Below are 26,520 nucleotides of genomic sequence, written 5' to 3' on the forward strand. Positions count from 1 at the left end.
TGGACACCTGCCAAACTGGCAAATGGACAAGTCCTGATCAAGCCGGAGCCAGCCAGCATTAGTAATTGTGATGGAGGATGCCCCGAATTCATATCAGGGAACAGATGACTCCTACATGAGAACATTTATACGATCGTCGATCCAGATAGGGGTTTGGAAAAGAATTTCAATTTTACAGAAAATAAATCCACTCAAGTAAGATAATGGGTTCAAATACGCAGGGAGGGGCTCAATGAGCAGTGAAAGAGGTTTTAATGTAGCTGGAGAAGACATTTATGAACACATAAAGTACTAAGAAAAAGGGAATGCAGAATGGCTGTTTTTTATTGCAACTATCGTTGTTACAATAATTGGGGATATTGTGGGGACAACTGTGTCAACAGCAAACATGGTGTCAGTGAACACGCTGGGGACAAAGCCTGAGAATTAAGCCAAGATTTGAAAATGATACAACAAAGACTGGACAAGGAGAGGTTGGAGCAAAAGGAACTGGTTCAGTATGTGAATCAAATTATTGTAACCCTGAATGATCAGTCAACGCGGTTCGAGCATAGTACAAATGTGATGGTTAAATTAGATGGCATATTAGAGGATATTCTGAATTTTGTGAATCCAATGGAGGTGAAACTCACTAAATTTGTGCGGGAGGTTCAAGATGGGGTATCCCAGTTGAGTCAGGGTCACGTTCCATTGTATTTTGTTTCATCTGATTTCATCCAGCAGAATGGGTCGCATTTGAAATGGAATGCACAATTCCCCTTTACATAGATGTAGAACGGATGGAGATTGGTTTTCTCTTGATTATTCCACACATCACCCCAGAATTGATATTTCAGATCAAGTTAGTGCATAATGTAGGATTCTGGCAGAGTGATAAATATGTAAAAATTGTTACTCTTGAAATGGTGGCCTTTCAGACATGGGAAACAGGTTTGTACCTCATTCCAAAATTACATATTTGCATAAAGTTCAAGGAGCAAAACTACATATGCCCAGGGAAACCATTCATACCTGATGCAACAAAAGCGCTATGTGGGTTGCAGGGGGATCAGAGTGTTACGGAGGGATGTGTGGTTTCAATAAGTAATCAAAAATCTGAGGAATCGGCGCATGCCAAATTGATTAAAAACAGGTGGTTGGTCAGTCAATTATACAGTTGTTCTGGTGAGTCCCCATGTTTCATAAGTGTCCTCTGCAGAAATGGGTGGACGTGTGGGGTAGGTTATAAGCTAAAGAATTTGTGCAGCATATTCTGTGTGTTGTGTACTGTAGTAGATGCGTTACTAACATTTAGTATTGAGGATAAACGAAGGTGACATTGGTTACTAACACTTCGTATAGGGGTGAATTGAGTGGCTAGATTTGTTAGGCCACAGGCACTGAGTATATTAACATTGCAGCAGGCACACAAATACTGCACAATTGAAAGCTGAACAGCAGTGCTTCGGATGGCAGAGCGTGCAGTTTAACAGCGCGATGGGCATTGAGAGCAAACGTACATTGTGCAGAGCAGGAAGAGAGGAAGGAAGATGCAACATTATTGGGCTGTTGTGTTATGCAGAATACTGTCCAAAGTTAGTTAAATCAGGTAGAAGCCATGGGCTTCATTACAAGTTTGGTAGTATCCCCCCGGTAATACTCTGTTTACTGTTTGCAACAGTATTTAAATACGTTTCATCACATGAGAGTGTTTATTTAAACAAAATGTTTTAAGCACTACTGAACTAATTCAGGTGTTCTTCCACTTTTCCTATTTTTAACATGCTGTATTTGGCATAATAACATCTGAAATGCGGATTGAGGCTCTATCTTATCGCACTTACTTGTCTCTGCATAATAGAATATGCTTATATGCTCGGGTCAGGCAAGTCAAGGTATTTACTAAATTTTTGAAGGGCTAGTCTTTTTGTCGCTGAGCTATAACGTCGAGACGTTTTGCAGCATGCCGCTTTCCCGGTACTGCACGACAATGCCTTGCTGAAACAGTTATGAAAAAGTGAAAATGGAGCATGGTAAGGTTCTCCTTGCCCCAATTTTGTAAAACCAAATGGAATAAAACTACTCTGATTTACAGTAAGGAAGCCCTCTACTAAGTATACAACTTTGGCTGTTGCCATCCTTTCTTTTGCCAGCTTCTTGCAGCTGTTTATACATTATTGTACTTCATTAGATTGTGAATGTGCATTTGGTGTTTTTTTGCAGTTCACAACTACTGCATTGAAGTGGATTAATTTTCCCTGTCATTTCAACCGGATACTTCATTTATCTTCTGATTTGTCGATTTGAGGTACGTTATGGGTATTCATTTGTTTAGCTGTGAAGGGTTCATTTGGTCGTTCTCTGTGTCACACACAGTTTTGGACAACGCGCTCCAATTTTTAGTTTTCTTGCTTTAATTTAGTGATTGTAAAACCATCATACCACTCAGTGCAGAATTGGGCATTGTGTGTTGTGTGAGCAGGAAAGTCCACTCAGAGGTTAGTAATGTTTCACATCCTTTGGTGTAGGGGCACTATTTCATCTTTACTCCATTGTAATACTAGTTTCTTTTTTCTGTTACCACAGTGTTTCTCGTTGCCCTGACGAAGGCAGCACATTTTCATCCGCCGAAACGCTTCTCAGCATAGACCCTGGACTTACCTTTTAGGATGATATCTCCTTGTCATTTGTTGACCCTGCACTCACTTGCTATATGAAGATATCTCCTTGTCACTTGCTTTGATTTGGTCACGTGCACTGGCACTTTCTTCAATATGCATGTTTTCCCACTACATGTTTCATGTATTATTGGCTCTTATTGACGTGTTTTATATGGACATTATGATATGTATTTTTAAACAAAATGAAGACCTCTAAATCTGTGATTGATCTCAGAAAATTGTTAAAAAAAAATAATGCCAAATGTATTTCTATGCAACAGAAAGGGCTGGTTTAACTCCAATTAAGTGTGTGCCCCGATACCAACATGTTGTGATTTATTTTGCATATTGTGTAATCATTTGCAAAAAAACTGTGTACATTGTATTCTGGCAGGCCTCTCTCTGTGTATCTTGTAGCTACCACATTGCCATACCAGTATAGAGGGTACCCATGCATGCCTTCTTAGCCAAAAGTCACACCACTGGATTACATCACCCTCCACCTTGAGGTGTCCTAGTACACAGGCATTCATTACAATTGCATTTGTTTGTTCACTCACTCATCCTTTTTATCTGTTCATTCATTTACAACGTTGTTTTGATTACTCATGTTAAATCATACCATGACCTTTCCTCACCATGGCCATGAATACATACCTCCTGCCTCGGCATGCCAAAGGGTACTATAGTAATAATAACAATTATGATAACCATAATGGAAATAATAAATGTGTACTCTTAATTGTAACCATTTTCATTCTCTTGGTCTTATTTCCTATTTTTAGCAGTTTACAGTGTTTTGAGTTGTTCCTCGACCAGCACACCATTTGAATTACAATTTTCATTGAGGTTCGCGTACAGACTCCAGGATGCCTTCTGGGGTGAGTTTTGTCATAAAGATAAAAAGATCTTCATCTCATCCCAGTAGTTATATACTGCAATGTTTCATTGTGTAGGGCAGAAAAGAGGAGATGATCTTGTTTGGTTTTTCGACAATTTGCATGCCTCAAATAAGACAGTCAACCATTTTCACCATTACACGTAATCAAATATTCTCTCCTAGAGCATGTTCACATGAAGTGAAAGTGTCTGATCTAGGTTTTTCAAATATGTTACCCTTAAGGTTTACAAATATGAATACAAAAAGTAATTTTAAATAATATACTGACAAGGTGCAGCTGCGGGGCCCAATGTTCTTGCGAACAGTGGGGGCTAGATAGTCAGGCGAATGAGTCTGCTGCATGCTCCATAGGACATCCCACAGGTGAGCTTTGAGATCGGCCTGTGGAGGTGGAGGAAATAGGTAATCTGATGTGGAGATGGAAGGGACTTACCAGAGTCAATCTTAAGAATTCTGGTGCAAGAAGATTTTGTTCGGCATGACATAACATTTTTGTTTCAGGTTTGATGCTAAGCCTCTTTATTTCAAGGCAGGTCATGTAACATTTACAAACATCTTTGGCATAATGCCCTGTAGCCTATGAATTCTTTTCACCACTACAGCACATTTTATCATCTCTCCCCTCAATTTCCCTAACAATCCCTAAGTGTATTGTCTCTTTCTATTCATCAGTTAGATTCTCTCAGCCTGGTTCCTTCTTCCCTGACCTTGACCCTTTCTGACTTTTATTTATAAAAACAAAACTTTCACAGAAGAAAACTACAGACCAGACAAAATTAAAGCGAGTATAAATGTTACAATAATAGCAATTTCAAAGAAGAAAAACACAACAAAACCTATATAAAATGCCATATAAGAGACCATCATCAGGTTGCAGTATCACAAATAATGTTTAAAACCCTACAAAGCTTTAAAGTCAATGAAACATTGTCACCTAAAAGGAGCCTGCTCCATAAACTTTCACCAGCTTCTTCATAATACATATACAAACATTCACCAAATAAATTAATTCTTTGGGTGTAAAAATGTCAACAGTAGATTAAAATATGCTTTAAAGTTTTCTTTTTCAGATTGACTGTGCACTATCGACACGTTCTTTGGTCACTCGGAATGCCTATCCTGGGACCCATACTTTTGAGGGTGGCTAAAGGGTTACATATTTCAATTTCATATATGAATATCTGAGTTTTTGTCAAGGAAGAGGACCAAATATTTAGATAGTTCTCTTTTCCTTATGATTTTGTAATAATATATATGAAGAAAATATGACTGTACCATACTTGATCCTCCGTGGGAGCTACTGAACCCCATAGTTGCCCCCGTGGTCTTCAGCCCCTGATACTCTTAAAGTAACCTCCAAGAGCTGATCTCCCCGAAGGTAAAGGGGAAGTGGATAACATTTGAAAGGCACAAGTTTCATATCTAGCTGCTTTCTAACTTGCTGCTCTCCTGGAAGAGAAAGATTTAACATACATTTGGCTCTTCCATAATAGTATCTCCTTAAAAGGATATCAGTCCTCCAAACCCCCCAAGTCTCTCTTGTACCTGTGCTTCCCCAGAAAATGCTGTGAAGAAAGTAAAAGTTCTTGTCTGAAGACTAACAACTGAAAGCCTCTTCTGCAGAGATCTGTTGTCTACTTTCTTGAGAAAGTCCTAATTCTTGCATTTTAAAAAATGGCTTCCTTGACAATTGCACCCACTTCCTAAAGCTTTGTTTTGCTCTCGCCAAACTCTGCCAGGATTGCTTTATACAGTCTTTTCACAAATCTTATAGTTTGTTTTTCCCAAAAATTCCTTTTGATGAAGAGTGTTGTCTGTTCGCTGAAACAAACTACTGTTTATTTCCTGAAATGCTACTTAAGAATTCCAAGTTCTTTTTAACCTGCTAATTTGCTTGTCATAAAATATTTACAAGTGCCTTTTGCAGCGATTACTACTAACTCAACTTTGAAAACAGTTTTTGGTGCTCAAGAGAACTTGTCAAATACTATGACACGCAGATTTGCAATATTTACAGAGTGCACACGTGCTGAGAGATGCTTACGCGACGACTGCTCTTCTCCCTCCTTCTGACATCGGTACAACGCGACGGCAAAAAAAAAACCACCTTCGTCAATCCATACTATGGATCAGTGCTAATGTGCCCACATTGCTCTCTCTGGATCTGCAACGTAACTCTGACGCTTGAGGAAACCCACCAGCAATCTTATGGCTCCAAGATGCCTCTTCGTTTCATCCTTGACTGGCACCTGTTATGCTCGTGCTCCGCTTGCATCAGACTAGTACGTTGCCTGACTTGTCTCCTTTGATGCCTACTCAAAGTCAGGCCCCGCAGAACGTTTTCTTCCGAAACAAAAAAAACAGAATGCAAGTCAGATTGCTTACCTATGTCGGCAGCTGTCTTAAAAAAAGATATTCTATGCAGTACTAGCCTATTTCCTCTATTTCTTTAAAACTACTCCTAGACTAGCAAACAGAATGAATTTTTAACTAACAAGCGGATGCTTACCGCACACTTTATTTATTTATTTTGCATTTGTAAGGCGCTTATACAGCAAGTCATTGTGTTTCAAAGTGCCCAAGGGCAATGGGGAGGGAGGATGGGAAAGAAAGTGTAAGGGAGGCATAGTATCACAAGTATGACACTGACACAAGAGTTACACATTTCAAAACCTTTATTAAATTCTTGGATTTTAACTAGGATGGGAGTAATCTCTACCATCAAATAATAAAGAAAACACAGTTCTAATCAGTCTTTGTCAAATCAAAATGGCCTATACTAACAAAACCTAATGCCTACCCTAAAGGGGAATGTGTATGCAAAGGAAAGTCAGTGTTATAACAAAGGATCAAGGCGGCTGAGTCAGTTCTCTTCCCCACGTTGGACAGCACAGAGTAAGGTGGTCCCCGTAAACAGGATGGCACGCTCTGGCTCAGGTTATCAAAAAAAGGCCTGCTTGGCTTTCCACATTAAAGTCGCTTATTCCAGTTTTCTAAAAGTTCTTTCACAGTTCAACAAAAGTTCTCTTGTCGAGCTCAGACTTCTCAAGGTATCAACAGTTCACAAAGGTCTCCCTCTGTCGGGCTCGGACCTTTCAACAAAAAGTACCTGATTCAACATAGATCTCCCTCAGCTGGACTCGGATATTGCAGTCACAGTACTTGCAGGGGTTCCCTTCCCCAAGCTTCATTCACATTCGTTAGGGGTTCCCTTGCCCTAACTTATTTCATGTTTCCGGTCTCCCTCAAACGGGCTTGGAACTTTCACTGATGTCGAAGACTTTCGAATGTGCGAGGCTCTTACCATAGACCTCCGCAGGACCACTTCGACTTTCACTTCAGTTCTCCCGTATGTTATTTGCCCCAGTGTCTCTTGGTAATTCAATACCACAATCGGAAAGGTTCAAAGAAATCTTCCCCTTAAAGCAATCACCTTTTAACTTCCCCTTCCGTCGGTGTTAATCTTGATCATCGCGCATTTCAGAGTTTGTTCACTTTACCGCTTTATAACAAGACATCAAACATTTTGCAGAGACTTTCGAGTGGGCTATTTCCTTTCGCTGGATGACTCTGCTACTCTGTATCACTGGCTTCACAGTTATCAGTAAAAGTTCACTACTGGTTTGCTTTCTTTCGCGTCTCATCAACATGCACGTAACCTTAAATTGTGAGATACACTGTTGCGGCTTCAATCTTTCCTTAACACAAACCGGGCTTTCATGTCTTTCGGTAACCTACTGGTTGTGTGCCTTCCTTTCTTGTCTCTGCGGCTTTGATTCACGAGTCAAGGTTGATACCAAAGTCTTGACCTCACTTCACCAATTCTGTCGTTCACCAGGGAGGGTCGCTGGCTTCCTTGAAACACAATGCAGGTTTCTTCTTGACATGGATTTGGCTCTCTACACGTATCCTTCACAGTTTCCCAGAGGCAACAACCTCCTGCAGGGATCTTCAGGTTTTCCCTACCCTTCGCTCTGTTCCCTCGATCGGTCGTCCTGCATCCTGCTCCAGAGTGTATCTCTACGTTCTGTCTTTTATCCGTGTGGGGTGTCAGGTTTCCCAGTTTTCTAGTTTACATCATACACTCTCCTGGCATTCATCATATATGTTTCCTGTGTAATCTAGAACATTTTGCATTTGTAATGTAACCTTTCCACGTTGGCTGGGCCTTGACTTGTTCAATTCAGGGTGCTAGAGTCTTCTCAAGTCAAGAGGGTGGCAAGGAAGCAGATTGGATGAGGATTGACAAAGGACAAGTCTCACACATTCTAAACTGTCTTTAATTTTGAGCTGTCTTTGGTTATGGTCCTGTTTGTTTGAACTCCAGTGTTGTAGGCCTAATTTACCCATTTGGATAAGTGCTCTTGCTGTCAAAGTTTAAGAAAAGAAGATCACTGTGTGAAAGAAGAAAGAAGATAGTATTGTGCATTTCCTTACAAGCTAAGTACCTAGTCCTTCTAAATAAGAATGATACATTCTTTCTAGTTTTAAAAACAGTATTTAAATAGTTAAGGATTTAGTAACTCGCTCTCAGATTATTTGTTCAAGGTTTTCGGTTTTCAGGCTAGCGTAGTGTAACCTGTCTCACTAAATAGTAAATTTTATTCTTTGGCAACTGCGCATGTGCACGGTACATTGTGAGCTGTTGATCTCCAATCACTACGCAGTTCATAGAGCTTGTGTCAGCCTTACGCTGACTTGTTTTAATGATTTCCTTTTGTTTCCGGTGCCTGCGTCCACATTGTGATTGCAGCAGTATCCACAGTCAGACACCTTCGGTTTCTTGTCATTTTTTTGGATGAGGGAGGAGGAGCTCTGCGTCAGGCCCGTTTGCTGTGAGAAGAAGTTGCCGGTGCTGCTTCCCAGTTGAGGTGAGAGGAGGGAAATTGGAGGCGTTCTTCATTGGAGTTGAGTGGCGTAGCACGCTCATAAGTGCAGCCGCAGACACTTGTTAATGAAATCTTTCATTGGAAGTGAGAGGAGCAGCAAATCATTGCTTCAGGCGCGGCAACTGTTTTTTAAATTGGAACTTTAAGAAATTGGTTGGTGTTCTTTCACAGTGACAATTTTAGTGCTGTATTCAGGAATTGGTGCTAGATTTTAGTATCAAGAGGCCATCTGAATTTAAAAGCAATAAAAAGGTTTTAACATTGTGTGCTACCAATAAATAGGCATTCAGGGTATGAACTCTATTGAGAAAAGGAAATAGTTCAGTAGTTAGAGATTAGGTTGCAGAAGTCTCTGAATTTTCACGTTAGAAAGAACTTCCTTTGGATTCAGCCCAAGTATCACAGTTTCAAGCTTCAAATGTGGGTGCTGGAGATTAAGCCTGGTAATGCAACTCTTTAAACCAAATCAGCCACGTTGTCAGCTGGACATTGTGCAAGAACCTATTGTGATTGTGAAGAAGGTGTTTTAGCCTACAGTTAAACCCAAAGAAAAGTTTTACTCTGAGCCTTCCACATAGGAACCTCAGGTACAGTTTATTTCTAAGGGATACGGGAGAGAAACTCTAGGGTATGTGAAACCACAACATTTACCTCTGTTATTTCTTTCCTTTCATGCAGATTATCCTTTTCGTGAGAAGGATCCTGTGTCTGAGTTTTTTATTTAATCCACTTCACTTTCCCCCAGGGATGTTTCCGAACTCAGCTTTAAGTTTAGAGTAGTTGAGAGCGCAACATCTTTGTGGGTCTGTGGGATTCAGTAGCTCCTGAGGAACCTTTAATACCTGACCATTATTTTCTGGATGATATCCCGAAGATAACGACTTCTACTCCCAGATTCTTACAAAATGCCCTCCAAAACCTGGACACAAAGTGGGTCCCCAATCAGCGATCACTTGACTGAGCAACCCATGTGACCTGACTATTCCCTGAGAAAAGTTCTGAGCTAACCGCTCAGCCAAAACTTCTCCTTTGATTGGGATAGAATGCCCCTCATTAGTAAGGGTAGCTACCACTATCAAAACAGTTGAACAGCCTTGATCAATTGGGGGGTCACAATGAAATCCATGGATACTGTTTGCCAGGGATGAGGTGGAACGGAAGGTGGTTCTAACAAACCTACCAGACTCCCACCTAGGACCTTTGCACATGCACAGATTTTACACGTTTTTATAAAATTTAGAGTATCTTCAAGCATAGTCTTCCACCAAAAATGTCTTCTTACAAGTTCCAATGTCTTTCAGAAACTGGGGTGTCCAGACAAGAGCGACTCATGGCATTCCTTCTAAATCTTCTCTCCAACAGTTTCCGAAGGAAGAAACAACTTGGTATCTTGAAAAGGTAATCCATCCTTGATTTTTCTGGCCGGGTCTAGATGCACCCAATCTTCCATGTTTTGCAGACTCATGTCCCCTTGAATCTCTTTGCACAGACTCTCATCTCCCAGAGTTCCAGCCAAAACAAAATTCTGTGGGGCCAATAAAGGTTGTAGATTTAACTCCACCTCCTGCTCACATCCAGGAAATAGTTGTGACAGGGCATCTGCTTTTCGATTCAATCTTCCTATTTGAAAGTCACCACAAAATCATATTCAGCAAAAAAACAAAGACCATCTTAATTGCCTTGGAGTTAATGTCTTGGTAGACTTCAAAAAGAGTAAATTTCAATGATCAGTTAGTACGGTAACAGTATGTCTTGTACTCTGTAAATATTGGTGCCATTCCCCAAAAGCCGACTTGATTGCCAGAAGCTCTCGATCCATGATAGTATAGTTAACCTCTGCCGAGGAAAACTTCTTTGAGAAAAAGGTTACAGGATAGGATACAATTGACCAGATGTTTATGCCTGTGAGATAGAACCGCCCCCATGGCCAAATTTGAAGCGTCAGCTTCCACAAAAATGTGTTTGTCAGGATCCAGATGCTGTAAAATCAGTCCAGAAGTAAATTGATCCTTAAGAGTTTGAAAGGCTTGCTCTGCTTCAGGATTCCAAATGAACTTAAACCCCTTCTTGAGAAGTTTAGTGATAGGAGTACTCCTCACTAAATCTTCGATAGAAGTTTTACAAAGCCTAAAAAACTTTGTACTTCTTTCACCTTAGTTGGAGATGGCCTATTCACCACTGCCTCAATTTTCTTTGAGTTAATTTCCAATCCCTTTGGGGAAATCACAAATGCAAGGAATTCCACTGCCTCTGTGTGAAACTGACGCTTCTGCAACTTAGCAAAGAGATGATTCTTAATTTTTGCAATACTTATCTGACGTGATTCTCATGTTGCTCCAGACACTGAGAAAAAGTTAGGATATTGTCTTTATATACGACCACAAAAACATCAAAAAAATTGCGAAGAACCTCATTGATGAAATATTGGAATGTTATGTTATGTTATGCATACTTATAGCCCACACTTTTGCCCAAAGGCATCTTGGCACGAGGAGAAGAAATACTAGCCCTAGCAGTGACCTTATGACAAGAATGTTTTCAGCACCCTTCTAAATTGAAGGTGATTCGCCAGGCCTCTAAGGCTAGGTGGAAGCCTGTTGCACAGTCTACTAGCTGCGTATGAAAAGGCACGGCCGCCCACACAGGCCAGACGGTTTTTAGGAATAACCCTTAGATTGGCATCACTAGAACAAAGTGCCCTACCCGGAGTATAGGGGGAAAATGTATCCTGCAGATATTCCAGTCCCTGCCTATGAAAGGCACGATGTGCCATGCACAGGGCTTTAAACTTAGATCTCTGGGCTACCGGGAGCCAAAGCAGTGATCGAAGCACCAGACTTATATGTGCTCCGTAAGGGTAGGCCGTAGCCACCCTAGCTGCCAAATTTGGCAGCAGTCGTAATTGATGTATCAGCCCAAGAGGCTGTGCCAAATAAAGTGCATTACAGTAATCGCTCTGACTGGTAATAAGAGAGTCCACTACCAGTGGTCGCAGCCGTTCGGGCAAGAAGGGCAAACTCTGCACAGCACTCTGAGCAAAAAGTGACCAGTCTTACAGACTGCACTGACTTGAGGTAACATCGATAGATCGGATGACAAAAGGATCCCTAAATTCTTGATTACCTTCACCGGAATAGGAAGATCACCCAGGGTGAGGGGCCAAAAGGATTCGGACCATGCCGTCGAAATAGAAGAAGAACCCACCACCAGGATTTCGGTCTTGTCCCTGTTCAGCTTCAGCCAATTTGCACTCATCCAGATACCCACTGCCGACAGACACTCCTGTAATTCACGGGCAACAGACCCCCTGGTCTCGATCAAGACGGACCAGTATCTGAGTGATGTCGGCATGAGAATAACAGCAGAACACGTGGGACCGGATGAGGCAAATTAACATATGGATGTAGATGTTAAAAAGCATAGGGGCCTCCTATTTACCTGGGAAGGCAAACAGAGAAGAGTGAAAACATGCAACGACGGCCTACAGATAATGGACATACAAACAGAAGGAACGAGGGGAATAGCCAACAGAACAAGCGGAGGGTACCTCAAGAGGGCGAGAGGCTGGGAAGAAATACAGCAAAAGAAGAAGCAGAATGGGTAAACAAGTGTACATAATAAAATGTCCACGGAATGCACAAATCGGCGGCCCGGCAAGGAGCCCTTGGAACTGAAACTCAGGAAGGACTGAGGAAATGCGGGGTATAGGAACCCCCGCGAAGTTGATACAGAGTTCAATGAGGGCCGGGAGCGATAGGCTCAATGCCCTAGCAACCTTAGGTACCCGGGCCCTCATCTGGAAGTTATATGTTTTAAAGTTTGAAGTTGGGGGGATGATGGGGGAACAGGAAGGGGGGGGGGGAATCGCACCGGAAGACGCAAGGATCACACCGCACAGGGAATCACTAAAACTCACAATGCCATATTACAAAATGGAGAAACTTAGAATCTTAAAATACAACATAAGAGGCTTGAATTCCCCGGTAAAGAGGAAGAAAGTAGAGACCATGCTGAGGAGAGAAAAGGCGAGCATTCTCCTGCTTCAAGAAACACACATTAAAGCCCAGGACAAACAGAAAATACATCTCAGGGGATACAGGATAATAGCGCAATCCAATGCCAAAGATAAAAGGGCAGGGGTCCTGATAGCAATAAAAGAAGGAGTGAATGTAGCCCTAACAGACAGGCTTACGGACAAGGAAGGGAGGCTCGCGATCGCTAACGTTCAACTAGACGGAAGCCGCTTAAACCTGGCCTCAATTTACACACCCAACACGGGCCAAGATGGCTTCCTTTGGGACGCTCTGGAGAAACTTGAGGGCTTTGCGAAGGTGGAAGTGATTATGGGTGGAGACCTTAACTTAGCATGGCATCCATAAACAGATAGGAGCGCGGGGGGTGCCATCACACAGGGTGCACCTTCCAAACTTCTCAAACAAAAAATGGATCAACTGGCACTCTGCGACGTATGGAGAGAACAAAAGGGCCAGCAGAGAGGCTACACGTACTTTTCACACGTATACAATACGATGTCAAGGATAGACTATTTCTGGGTATCGATGTATAGAATTTTACCATCTCTTGGGTAAAATTCAAGAAATAGAAATGGGATCGATATCACTATCAGATCATGCCCCACTCTGGCTAGAAATGACGACCCCAGAAAAGGGGGGAGGGCTATGGCGTTGGAGGCTCCCACAAAATATTCTCCGGGACCCAGTAATGGGGGAAACGATCAAGGACAATATAATTGAATATTTTGCACAAAACGACACAGGGGAGGTCCCATTAAGCACAGTCTGGGAGGCAATTAAAGCGGTAACCCGCGGGTACTACATAGCACTAAAGGCCACAAAAGACAACCAGAGACACCGCTGGGAAAAAGAACTCGAAAAAGAAAGTGACGGACACACAAGAAGAACTTCTATCCCACCCCTCCAGAACCCTCAAGAAGGCCCTAAAACACGTACAGGGACAACTAGAAATGCTCCGCACCAAAGGGGCCGAAAGATCCCTCCAATACCTCAAACAACGACTATATATAAAAGCCAATAAAGCAGACAGTTTATTAGCGAGACAATTACGAGAAAAACAAAAGAACACAAACATAAAGAGCATTCGAGACTCACAAGGAGAACTACAGACAAGAACCCAAAACATAGGAAGCGTCTTTCGTGAATTCTATCAATCGCTATATACCACGGATCACCCGGATGAAAACGACCAAGACAGCTATCTGCAAACTCTCCCCATTCCTAAAATCCCAGAGGAAGACAGAGAAGCATTAGAGAATCCGATCACGGTAGAGGAAGTAAAAAAGGCTATAGCCGCACTCCCAAATGACAAGGCACCAGGCCCGGACGGCTTTACTGCCCTCTTTTACAAAAAATACGCAGATATACTTATCCGCGTCTTGACGAGACTCCTAAACTCCTTCAAAGAAAATGGAAATGTGACTCACTCAATGAATGAAGCAAAGGTGCTAGTATTCCATAAAACAGGGAAAGACCCATCCTTCCCCAGCTCCTACCGGCCTATAGCACTGATTAATTTAGATGCCAAGCTATACACCAAAATTCTGGCAAATAGGCTATACCCTCTCCTTCCGTCCATAATAAACCCAGACCAATCAGGATTTATCCCAGGGAGACAAACGCATGATAACCTCAGAAATATAATACACTTAGTGGAAAAAACGGAGATCACACGCAAACCAGCAGCCTTACTCTCACTAGATGCCGAAAAGGCTTTTGATAGGGTCAAGTGGTCAATATTATTCAAAACTCTACAACATATGGGCTTTGGGGAACAGTTTATAAAAATGGTAAAAGCCAATTACACCTCCCCAACAATCAGGATCGCCATAAATGGGGTGGTCACAGACAAAATTGAGATCTCTCGGGGCACCAAACAGGGATGCCCACTCTCCCCCCTGCTGCACGCCATATTCTTGGAACCTCTCCTGATTAGAATAAGGGAGTCAATACGCATAACGGGGATAGAAATGGGAGGCACACAACATAAGGTAATAGCGTATGCAGACGATATGCTGCTAGCCCTAGCGGACCCGGGGAGGACACTACCCATAGCTATCAGAGAACTGGAGACTTTCGGGGCAATCTCTGGACTCAAAATAAACAAGAAAAAATCAGAACTGTTACTCTTAGCAGGAGAGAGGCCTGAAATAGAAGGAATAGCCGCAACATTAGACTTGACAATAGCTGAAAAAGGGATCAAATATCTGGGGATAACCTTGACACACAATATAGAAACTCTATACAATGGGAACTACCCCCCCCTTCTGGAACGGGTAAAGAGGGATCTAGAGCGCTGGACTCCCCTAATGGTTTCATGGTGGGGTAGAATTCAAGCAGTGAAGATGAGCATCCTCCCTAAAATGCTATATCACTTTCAGGCTCTCCCAATAAAAGTTCCCAAATCATTCTTTAAAACACTAGCTAAAGCAACCTCGTCCTATTTTTGGAATAAAAGGCCCCCGAGGATCACCAGAGCGACTCTTACAGTGCCCACCAAGGAGGGGGGAATGTCCCTGCCACATTTCCGCAAATACTACCAGGCAGCTCAACTATGGGTCCTAAGAGAATGGCTGGGAGACAACCAGCAAACAGTATGGGTGACACAAGACCGGGCGGTAGCCAGATCCCCCTTGGAAGAAACTCTATGGAAAGCTAAACAACATAGGCACCCCAACCTCCGTATAAGTGAAATCATGAAAACCAACCTAGAGGCATGGGGTGAACAAACGCGGAAGGGCATCATGACCACAGTGGAGGGACCGTTCACACCCATTTGCCGGAACCACCAATTCCCACCGGGAATGGAGCAGGGAGCCTACGAGAAGTGGGAGGCGGCCGGATACACACAAATAGGAGAAATGTACCAACACGAAGAAATAAGGACATTCAAAGAATGCAAAACAATACTAAAACTAACGGAAGCAGACAGATACAAATATGAGCAGCTTAGACATTGGCTGGCTACCCCAGACATTAAAACAGCACCCACAAGAGAACTCAAGTCATTTGAGAAGTTCCTAATAACCAACTCGGGATCAAAGAAACTGGTCTCCTCACTGTACACCTACATTAACTCCCAGGAAGAGGAAATTAAATGGGCATACATGGTCAAGTGGGCGAGGACACTGGGGGAGGATATCCACAAACAACAGTGGAGAGACCTGTGGAACACCATTCCCAAAATGACCCGATCAGTCCAGAAAAGGGAAAAGTGGCTAAAAGTTCAATGGCACTACACACCGTAAAGGCTGCACGCCATGTACCCCCAAACACCAAACATGTGCTGGAGAGGCTGCACAGAGGTGGGCACGTGGAGGCACATATGGTGGGACTGTAGGGGGATTAGAGCCTTCTGGTCAGAAATAAAGTCGGAAATCATGAAGATAATCCCGGATGCGGAAACAACAAGGGGAAAGAGTCTGGCTATGCGGAATAAAGGATCAGGCAGCCAAGAAATTTAGGAAACCACAATGGAGAAGTTTCATGGGTCTTCTCATAGCAGCATGGGCGACAATAGCCCAAAACTGGAAAAAACAAGAACCTCCACGGATCTTTACATGGCTCCAAAAAGTATGGGCACAACTGACCATGGAAAAGCTCACACACACACTACAAGGATCAAAAGAAACCTTCACAAAGGAATGGGGAGACATTCTGGACTATTTGCAATCAGACTACATGGAACAATGGTGCCCACATAATATAAAAATATTAGACATTTTCAGTTCATAGACATTCCTAGGAACAACAAGGACTTCTAAGAAATCTTCCGGGGTGGGAGAGGGAGGGCAGGGGGGGAGTTTGGGGACAACATGTGTTCCTAGTTTGTATTTTGAAAAATAATAAAAATAAATTAAAAAAAAAAAAAAACATAGGGGCAAGCCCAATTCCTGAGGAACACCACAGAACAGTGTGCGCAATGAAGAAAGAAAAGGAGGCAACCATAGTGATTGACTCCTATCCACAAGAATAGAAGAACAAACCAGTCCAGGACGGTCCCTGAGACCCGCGGCCTGCAGCCAAGATAACAGGACAGTGTGGTAAACTGTGTCAAACGCTGCCAACAGATCTAATAGAATAAGGGCTCCCAGATCATCGACCACAGACACCAGGACAATCTTGTTGCCACGTCCTGGACGAAAACCCGACTGAAAAGCATCAAGAAAGAGTGATTTCGAGGGGATTGGTTCCTCTGACGTATTCCACATCTTTGACCGGTAATTACGACAGCTGTGCTGCTTCGGAAACTTTTTTTGGCGTAGGCATCCTGCGTCGATGATGTCGATATGCTCCTTCGAGGACCTCCTCCGACAGTCGACGTCACCGGATGTTATAAGTAGGACGCACGTCGCCCGTAGCCCCAGTTCCGTTTTTTCCACGAATGTGTTCGCTTCGAAATCTTGGCATGCCTCGGTTCTCTCTTGTGAATCGGTTCTTCGAATATCCTTGTGTTAGTATGAGTATTATGTCTTCGTCTTCTGCTACCCCGAAGTCGGGCTTCAAGAAGTGTCAGGACTGCGGTTCCAAGATGTCTCTGACGGACCCGCACGATACCTGCCTTTGGTGCTTCGGTGAGAGCCACGCCATGGATGACTGCGACAATTGCCAGTCGTTGATGTCAAAGGCCTTGCGGGAGCGGAAGAAGAAGCTGTCGGCGGGTAAGGTTTCCAAACCCCGTAAGTCGAAGTCTGCTGGAATTCCGACCGACGATTCGCGGGGCGACTCTCCGTGTAGGTGTAAGTCCAGGGGGTCTCGTTCCAGGAGTGGGTCCCGCCATTCCTCGGCCTCTTCGAGGCATGCACGGAAGCGCCGTCATCGGTAACCTTCCCCGTCCTCGTCTGAGGACTCCGCCAAAAGGCGGGTTGCTTGTCCCACCAAGCATTCATCTCCGGCGGAATGGGAAGCCTTCTGTAAGGAGATGATGGTGATTTTCGAGTTGCAGGACACCGTTCCGGCCGTGCCTTCGAGAGAAGCTGGTACCGAACGCTCTAGAGCCACCGTTCGCACGCCTTCGGGCTCGGGCCGTCGGCACAATCACCGGGAACCTTCGAGGTCCTGGTCGGACAAGGAGGATCGCCATCGTGCCCGCTCCAGGTCCCAGTCCTCGACACCGTCGAGACCGTTGGAGCCTGTGAGGCCTTCGAAGAAGGCATCGATGCCATCAGCGCCATGTCCGTCAAGGGACTTTCCTGAGGCTCCGGCTCCGAGGAAGTCATCGACGCCATCAGCGCCGAGGCCGTTGAAGGACACGCTCGGGGCTCTGGCCTCGAAGCCGCTGTCGAAGTTGTCGGCGCCTCAGTCGACGTCGACGCCACTCCTATCGGCACCATCGACGCCTTTTGAGGAATTTTTGCCGGAGCTACCCCGGAGAGCTGTAGAAGCTCCTAGGAAGGCGTTCAGCAAGTCTATGCGGCCTGTTCTCGACCCATACTCTGTTCCTCTGCCCAGGGTGGACTTGTTCCAACCCTTGGAGTACATTTCATAGGTTGAGGAAGGCTCTGGGGAGCCTCATGAGGTTCCTGATGACCTGGTGTCTGGTCATAGCCAATTGGAAGACCTTCGTCAATCTTTACATGATGCAAGTGGTCTTGATACCTCCCTGGAGGTTGAGTTTGGCAGGCCTGAGCCTGGTACGCATGCTGAATCATCATACAGGCGCCTCATGTCGAGGGTGACGGAGTATCTGGGTGGTCTGCTCCACCTGTGGATTTTCTGCAGGATGACCTGACAGATATCCTTGACCAAGGTCCACCCACTGACCCGGTGCTGCCATTTCATATGGCCTTACAGAGAAGGGTGGCGGCGGCTTGGACTGCTTCGGAGAGTCTTCCGGCAGTGAGTAAGTTGTTGCTGAAAAAATACCGTCCAGCCAGTGGCGACCCCTGCTACTTGACTACGCACCCCACTCCGGAGAGTTTGCTGGTGCAGGCGGCTACGGCCCCAGCGAATCAGGCGGCGTACCCTACAATCCCTCCTCATATGGATGATAAACGTTTGACGGTTGGGCGAAGAAGGTATTTTCTTCTGGGGGTATGTCTTTACAAGCAGCCAACTCCGTTTGTGCCCTTGCAAGATTCACGCACACTCTGTGGAACTGTGTGTCTTTGGCGGCTGGACATATTCCCGAAGGGGAGAATCGGGATGGTTTTCTTGCTGTCGTTCAGGATGGCAAGGATGCCATTTGTGAATTCGTTCAGTCGGGTCTGGACATGGCAGACTGTGTCAGCCGGTCCATGGCGGCGAGCAATGTGATGCGCAGTTTTGCGTGGTTGTGGAAGTCGGGGTTTGCTCCTGATGTGCAGTCCCGGCTTCTCAACATGCCCTTTGATGGTGTTCATCTTTTTGGCAGCAAGGCTGACGAGAGCCTTGAGAGGTTGCAGACCTCCAAAGCTGCAGCGAAGTCGTTGAGTGCTGCAGTACGTCAATCTATGCCTTTGCGACCTAGGGGACAGCAATGGTGGGGAGGTTCCTTTCGGTACTACTCTTCCTTTAGTAGATCGAGGGGGGCTGCCAGTCAAAGGGGCCAACGTAAGAGTACCAGAGGTGGAAAACAAGGTACTCGAGGTGCCAAAGCCGCTTGGGCAGTTGCCTCTTTGCCCTCAGGCACTGCCGCAGCCGCTTCATCTCAGTCATGAGGCCATGTCCCATGGTTCGCCGGTTGAGAGAAGGCTGGCGCAGCATCTTGTAGAATGGCGTGCCATTACTTCAGATGTGTGGGTTCTGGAGATCATAGCCCACGGCTACTTTCTTCCTTTCCGGCAGAGGCTTCACGACAATCCACTGGGGAAGCTCTCTTTGAAGAGTCCGGATCCGCTCCTTGCGCAGGAAATCGAATCCCTGCTGGAGAAAGGCGCCATAGAACTGGTGCCTGTAGCGGAGAGGAACAAGGGATGGTATTCCCCATATTTTTTGATCCCGAAAAAGGACGGGGGATTGAGACCCATCATGGACTTGCGTGGCTTGAACAAGCTCCTCAGGAAGGACAAGTTCAAGATGTTACTCTCTCTTAAATCCTCCAGGCCCTTCAGCTTCAGGATTGGTTGGTGTCTCTCGACCTCAAGGATGCTTACTTTCATGTGCCGATTCATCCCAAGCACAAGAAGTTCCTGAGGTTCATGGTTGGCGACTCGCATTTTCAGTTTCGGGTCCTGCCGTTCGGATTGACCTCCGCCCAGAGGGTCTTGACCAAGCTGATGGTGGTGGTGGCAGCGTATCTCAGGAAAGGGGGGATTCACGTCTACCCCTACCTGGATGATTGGTTGATCAGGGCACATTCTCCCGAGCAAGCCCTGGATCATCTGTCCGTCACCTGTCACTCCCTTCACAGGCTTTGCTTCTCCCTCAACTTAAAGAAGTCTCACTTGACACCTACCCAGCGGCTCCAGTACATCGGAGCAGTGCTCGACACGTCCCTGGGGCAGTGTTCGCCTTCCCAGGTGAGGGCTCACCACATTCTGCAGATGGTGGACAAATTTCAACGTGCCCAGAGTCTCCCGGCGTTCAAGTTCTTGAGGTTGCTCGGCCTCATGGCATCCTGCATTCTACTGGTGCCAGAGGCCAGACTGCGGATGAGGTCTTTGCAGTGGGCTCTCAAGAGGCAGTGGTCGCAGTTCTCCGGCAGGATGTCGGACCCAGTTCAGATTCCTCCCTCGGTCGCCCAGGACCTTCTGTGGTGGGCCGTCAAAGGAAATCTGTTCAAAGGGGCTCCGTTTTGGCAACCATGGCCAGAGGTGACGATCATGACGGACGCATCCCTCACGGGATGGGGAGCGCATGCCAGCGAGCTGACAGTCAGCGGTCGTTGGTCTCCGTCGGAGTCCAGACGCCACATCAATCTGTTAGAGCTGCGGGCTGTCAGGTTAGCTCTCAAGGCTTTTCTGCCGTCTGTGCGGGGGAAGAATGTCCTGATTATGACGGACAATACAGTGACCATGCACTACCTCAACAAAAGGGGGGGCAGGGTCATTCCCACTGTGCAGGGAGGCGATGCAGCTCTGGTTCTGGGCCATCCAGCAGGAAATTTCGATCTCGGCAGTTCATATGGCCAGAGATGAAAACGCGGCGGCGGACGCTCTGAGCAGGCAGAGCACGGACTCTCACGAGTGGGAGCTGGCTCAGGAAGTTCTTTTGGAGATCATCGCCCTTTGGCAAACCCCACAAGTGGATCTCTTTGCCACCAGTGTCAACCGGAAGTGCGAAAGATTCTGTTCACTGCAATTTCCTCCAAGAGGAGCCTTAGGGGACACGTTCGTAGTGGAGTGGTCCTTCCCACTTCTGCATGCGTTTCCTCCAGTCCCCGTCATTCCACAGGTGTTGCTGAGGTTGCGGAGGTTCGATTCCCGGATGATCCTCATTGCTCCGGCATGGGCCAGGAGAGCATGGTACCCGGACCTTCTAGACATGTCCATCTGCCCTCCACGTCGTCTTCCCTACCGAGACGATCTGCTCTCACGGGAAGGGGGTCGAGTTTTCCATCCAGAGGTCAGGTCTCTCAGCCTTCATGCTTGGTATCTGAAAGGCTGAGATATAAGGATTGGGACCTCCCTGAAGACGTGATGGAGGTGTTGCTTTTGGCCAGAAGGCCCGCAACAAAATCCCTGTACCGTTGCCGTTGGAAGAAGTTCTACGACTGGTGCAGGGTACAGAATGTGGATCCTTTCCAATGTTCAATTCCTTTGGTTTTGTCTTTTTTCTTTCTCTAGCACACAAGGGCCTGCAAGTGGGTACCATTAAGGGTTACCTGGTGGCGCTGTCCATATTTAAGCGCTCATCTGAGGAATGCTCTTATTTCAAAATTCCTTTGATTTCTCAGTTCTTGAAAGGACTAACTCATGTGTTTCCACCGCCGCCTTTTCAGGTGCCGGGATGGGATTTAAATTTGCTTTTAAAGTTCCTAATGGGAGCTCCGTTTGAGCCCGTACATTCTTGTCCATGGAGACTGTTGTCCTTTAAAACTGTATTTTTAGTTGTGGTTACTTCCGCATGCAGAGTGAGTGAGTTGCAGGCACTTTCTGCCAAACCACCCTTCGCTGTGTTCCATAAGGACAGGGTTGTCCTTAGGGTGTGGCCTTCCTTTATCGCGAAGGTTGTGTCGGAATTCTATCTGAGCCAGAAGGTAATTCTTCCGGATTCTATCCTCCTTCACGTCCTGGTAAGGAAGAGGAGAGGCTCTATAGGTTGGATCCTAGGAGAGAGTTAAGTTTCTACATCTCACGCATGTCCCAGGTCAGAGTGGACGATCAGCTCTTTGTAGGATACGCTGGAAGGTGTTTGGGGCAAGCTGTTACTAAGCAGACTTTGTCTAGATGGATTATCTTGACAATCTCTGAATGTTACCGTTTGGGCGGGTAAGGACCCTCCGGTAGGCTTACTGCCTCTACTGCTCTGCAGAGGGGTGTTCCCATTCGTAACATTTGTGAAGCAGCCACATGGGCCTCTGTGCATACTTTTGTAAAACACTACTCCCTGGATTCTATCCATGGGCAAGATTTGGCCTTTGGCAAGGCGGTCCTCTATTCTGCAATTTAATTGGGCATTCTAAAATTTCTAAATTCGTTTCCCACCTCCTTATGTTGGTACTGCTTTGGGAGTCTGTCAAAGATGTGGAATACGTCGGAGGAACCAATCCCCTCGAAGAACAAGTTACTTTCTTACCTGGTAATGTTCTTTCGATGGGATGTTCCGACTACGTATTCCACATTGAACCCTCCCCACCTGCCCCTTTACAGAATTTCCTATGCGATTGCAGCTTCCGTTTCCGCAAGGCTTTCTGTAGTCATACTGGCAGAAGATTTGTGCCACACGTTCTGGGGGAAAAAACTACAACTGAGGCTACGGGCGTCGTGCGTCCTACTTATAACATCCGGTGATGTCGACTGTCAGAGGAGGTCCTCGAAAGAGCGTTTTGACATCATTGACGCAGGACGCCTACGCCGAAAAAGTTTCCGAAGCAGCACAGCTGTGGTAATTACCTGTCAAAGATGTGGAATACGTTGTTGGAACATCCCATCGAAAGAATGTTACCAGGTAAGAAAGTAACTTGTTCGATTCAAGAAAAGAGGACAGTAGAGGTGCTATTACAGACTCCAAAAGCTTCATAAAAAAAGTAAGAGAATTAGGGTGAAAGTTGGCCAACACTGCCGCATCCAGGAAACGTTTTTTAAGAGGGATCACTGTAGTCTGCTTCAAATCAGTTGGCACTATCCCATCCGGCAGGAAGAATTCACTGCCTCCACAACCAAAGGTGTCATGGCTGGTAATATCATTTTAAGAGTGGCCAAAGAAATAGGTTCAAATGGGGCCGCTGACTTCTGACGCTCTGCTGCCTGTAGGACTTCAGTGGCTGAAAAGTCGGAAACACATTCCATCCTGTACCATCACCAGCCACAGTATCACGGGTTGAACCTATTGCTATGAGCTGCTTACCTCCCGAGATTTTATCAGGAATAGCCACTACCTTAGTGTGAAAGAAATCCAACAGTGAATCGTACAATGCCTGGGAGGCTGGAACCGATGGAGAAAACTGTGTGGCTGAAGAGAAGAGTTAACTACAGAGAAAAGTTCCTTTGATTGATTGAGGGCAGATTGCACCTTGCTAGTAAAATAGGATTGTTTAGCTATTGTCACCTCCTGATGGTACAATCTAGCTTGGAGTCGAAAAATAGCCTGTCTAACTTGCAGGCGGGATTCTCTCAAAGAGTCCGTGAACCAGGGCTCAGAAGGGAGTTTTCTGGTCTGGACTGATTAGCAACATCGGCTAATGCTGCTGGAGTATTGCAAAAGTCGAAGGGCACAACCTGATATTCGTACAGTGCAAATAGAGCCTTGAAGGCTGTCTTCCATTCATCACCTTCCCTGACTCAAATTATGCTCTCCTAAGGTCTAATTTGGAAAAAGATCACTCCTCCCTGTACCTGATCTAGCATTACCGAAATCAGTGGAAGAGGGTACCTGTTCTTAATTGTTACCTTATTGAAAGCGCGATAGTCAATAACGGTCATAAGAGGTCCCTACTTCTTAGGAACAAGAAACAAGGGAGATGCTGAGGGGGATTGAGAATGTCTTAGTTCTCTGCCAATTATTCTTTAAGATAATCATTTTCTTTTTCAGTCAGAGCATAAACTCTACTACAGGGTAAACTAGCCCCCAGCTCCAATTCAATTTTACAATCAAATGATCTGTGAGAGGGAAGTTCTCCTGCCTCAGCTACATCAAAAACATCCCAAAACTCCTTATAGCATTCAGGTAATTCCCCCACCACTGCCCCAATAGAATTCATTGACGCTTGGGAACCACCCTACACTAAATCAAGAACTCCTGACTCCTAAACTCTTAGGGAAGTCTAAACTGAGAGGGCCCAGACAATGTTCCTTGCAGGATTCAGGGTTTAAGTCTATCACCCGCCTTTCCCAGTCAATTTGAGGATTGTGGAAAGTAAGCCACAGCATTATCAAAATAATCTTCAATAAAGGCGCATCAACACGTTCAAATACTATCTCCTCTCCATGACTCTTTGCTACTACCATAGTCGATGTAATTGTCTCATGAGTTATCGGTCCTGAGGTTGAAGCTGAACCATCAACAGCCCTTAACTGTTCAATCAAATCTTTTTTAATCAAAGGAATACCTAAAGCCTTTAACACCACAGTCCATAATGTTCCCTGTAGCTCCTGAATCAATAACTGCAAAACCATTCTCAACTAATCTTCCCTCAACCAACAAGGATACATTAATGGTCAGGTGAGGGGCACTGCAGACTGAATGGAGTTGGCCACTTGTTGTGTCTTGATAGTAGACTGGAATTTCTTATGGGTGTTCAGCAAGTTACTCAGAAAATGCCCACTTCTTCCACAGTAGAGACATAGGTTGTTAGTGTCAGGTTTCATGGGATTTGGTTGAATGTGGTAGAATGAGGATATGATTAACATAAAGTATGGTTTGGGCCTTAACTTTCTGTGCAGAGTGTGGAGAGCTTCCCAAGTCAAAATGGAGACTTCCAAAAGGATCAGTGATTGGTCAGAAGTAACAGAAAGGCATTGTTGGAACATTCTAAACCGCCTTTCATTGTCAGAAGCCCAGCTGGAAGGTCCTATGTTTGAAGCTCTTAAGATTTAGAAAACTTTAGTTAGGCCCTTGTGCCTAAAATTAGTTATTTTGGTTCTGGAAAGTGTTGGAGATTTAAGAAGAAACTTAGAAAACGTTCCGGTGAAAGAAAGAAGCAAGCTAAGTGAATTCATTATCTTTTATGGATCTTTGTGATTTTCAAGCAGGAGTTAAATATTAATTCCATTAATTAACTTGTTCCTGTTTTTATTAGTTTTTGTTAAAATAGTAGTTCATTTCGTTCTTTCATGAATCTATTTTTGAACTTCTAGAACTGTATTTAAATTTACTGAACTGCGTCACATTTTTTGCAATTGGCTAGTTGGAGTGTGGAGGTCTGTTTATCATTTTAGCGTCGTGTGTTTTTTCGGCCGTATAAAATATTGAGTATTGTACCCTTTTTCGGTAACAGTGCTTTTATTAGCGTCGGACTAGCGTTAGAAATCTTACACTGTCTGCGCAAGTGACAGTGTGGTAGCCACGCGACTCTGAAGCGTTATGTTTAATTTACTAACATTCTAACCTGGCGCGTGATCATCACTGGGCTGCCTCTTCAAGGATTAGTGTCCGGAACTGAGGACTTTCTCCTTCCTGTTTGAACACTTCATATTAAGAAGAGTGGAATACTATTCATTTACGCATGCGCCCATGCCAGTTTCATTTTTGAACTCATTTCCTTGTTTTTGTGCGCTTCCATTTTAGAAGGAGTAAACAATATCTTCACGCATGCGCATATTCTGGTTAAAAGAACGCTTCTTTTATGAGCGATCATCTTTGCCAGCAAAAGATCCAATTAATGAACACTTTTATATATTCAGGAAACAAACCATTTTAACTTGAATAGCCAGAGTGTCATTTTTGGAATTGGTATTGAAGCAGCTAGAAATCATCAATACAAACTACATGTATAATATTTCCAGCGGGTTGTTTGGGTAAATGACATTGGAACTGCTTGAAGATTAACTCATTAAACTGAGAGAGATTAGCAGCTTTTTCACAACCGAATTGAAGAAATTAGTAAGAGCATCTGAGACTCTATTTTTCTGTTTTCTTCATTTGAATTCACACACACGTCCTCTAAGTTATTCACAGAGGATAATCAGGTATGGTGGCGTGTTTATTTACTTAATATTATAACGAGAAGTCAGAGCCAAGGAATTCAAAGGTTAGTGACTAAAGTGAATTTGTTGTTATTTTCACCAACAGGTTGACAGATAAAGAAGCTGAGCAAAACCTGAAGTTTATTATTTTGTCCCATTTTCCCCCTTTCCCTTGGGGGTGCTCTCAACTGAACTGTTTGATACCAGTTAAGAGGTTAGCATCCAAAGGGGACTGCGGGGGTTCAGCAGCTTCCGGGGACAACATCAGATTTGAGAAAGCCTGACAGTATGAAAGGCCATAAAAAATAGTCCTCCTAAGCTGTCATGAACCCCGAGTTCTCAATGGAAGCGTTAAGTGTTTTAGTGAGGGAATTACAGGAAGAATTAAAGGTGGCATATCAAGAGAATAAAAAATTAGGACAACGAGTAGATGAGTTAAGTGAAAAAATGGCACAGACGCAGGGAATTGGGAGAGAAGAATTTCCCCCGGAATTGGTAAGGGTTGGTGAGGAGAGAGGTGTGGGTAGAGGTGATGGGGCAGAGGGAGGTTTTAGGGCATTAGTTATGCCAGTACCTTTGGCAGCTCCAGAGCGTTACTACGGAGATTCAAGTAAATTTCAGACATTTGTAACCCAATGTGAGTTGCACTTTCTTAGTAGGCCCGAACTATTTCCTTCTGATGCTTCCAAAGTTACTTTTATGATGTCTTATTTATCTGGAGAGGCTTCTACTTGGGCAGGTTTATTGGTCAGGCAGAAGAGTTTATCTTTAAAAAATGTTTCTCTTTTTATGGAAGAATTTAAGAAAATGTTTGATAAAAGACAAATGTCCTTAGAAATTGATGGTGAATTA

The 26,520-nt window shown here is 44.6% G+C and overlaps 1 protein-coding gene across 2 annotated transcripts in view; it reads left to right on the forward strand.

Annotated features, from left to right (window-relative positions):
- The first annotated feature begins 3,493 nt into the window (after window positions 1–3,493).
- The window catches only part of LOC138497169 (uncharacterized), an 870,532-nt gene continuing 847,505 nt past the window's right edge, over window positions 3,494–26,520 (forward strand). For both annotated transcript variants that reach the window (XM_069620454.1, XM_069620455.1), the window contains exon 1: window positions 3,494–3,520. In XM_069620454.1, the coding sequence (XP_069476555.1) occupies window positions 3,509–3,520 (12 nt within the window). In that variant the 5' untranslated portion in view covers window positions 3,494–3,508. The remainder of the gene's footprint in view (window positions 3,521–26,520) is intronic.

The sequence above is a fragment of the Ambystoma mexicanum genome, chromosome 5q, assembly GCF_040938575.1.
Source record: "Ambystoma mexicanum isolate Mex_15411 chromosome 5q, UKY_AmexF1_1, whole genome shotgun sequence".
Lineage (NCBI taxonomy): Eukaryota > Metazoa > Chordata > Amphibia > Caudata > Ambystomatidae > Ambystoma > Ambystoma mexicanum.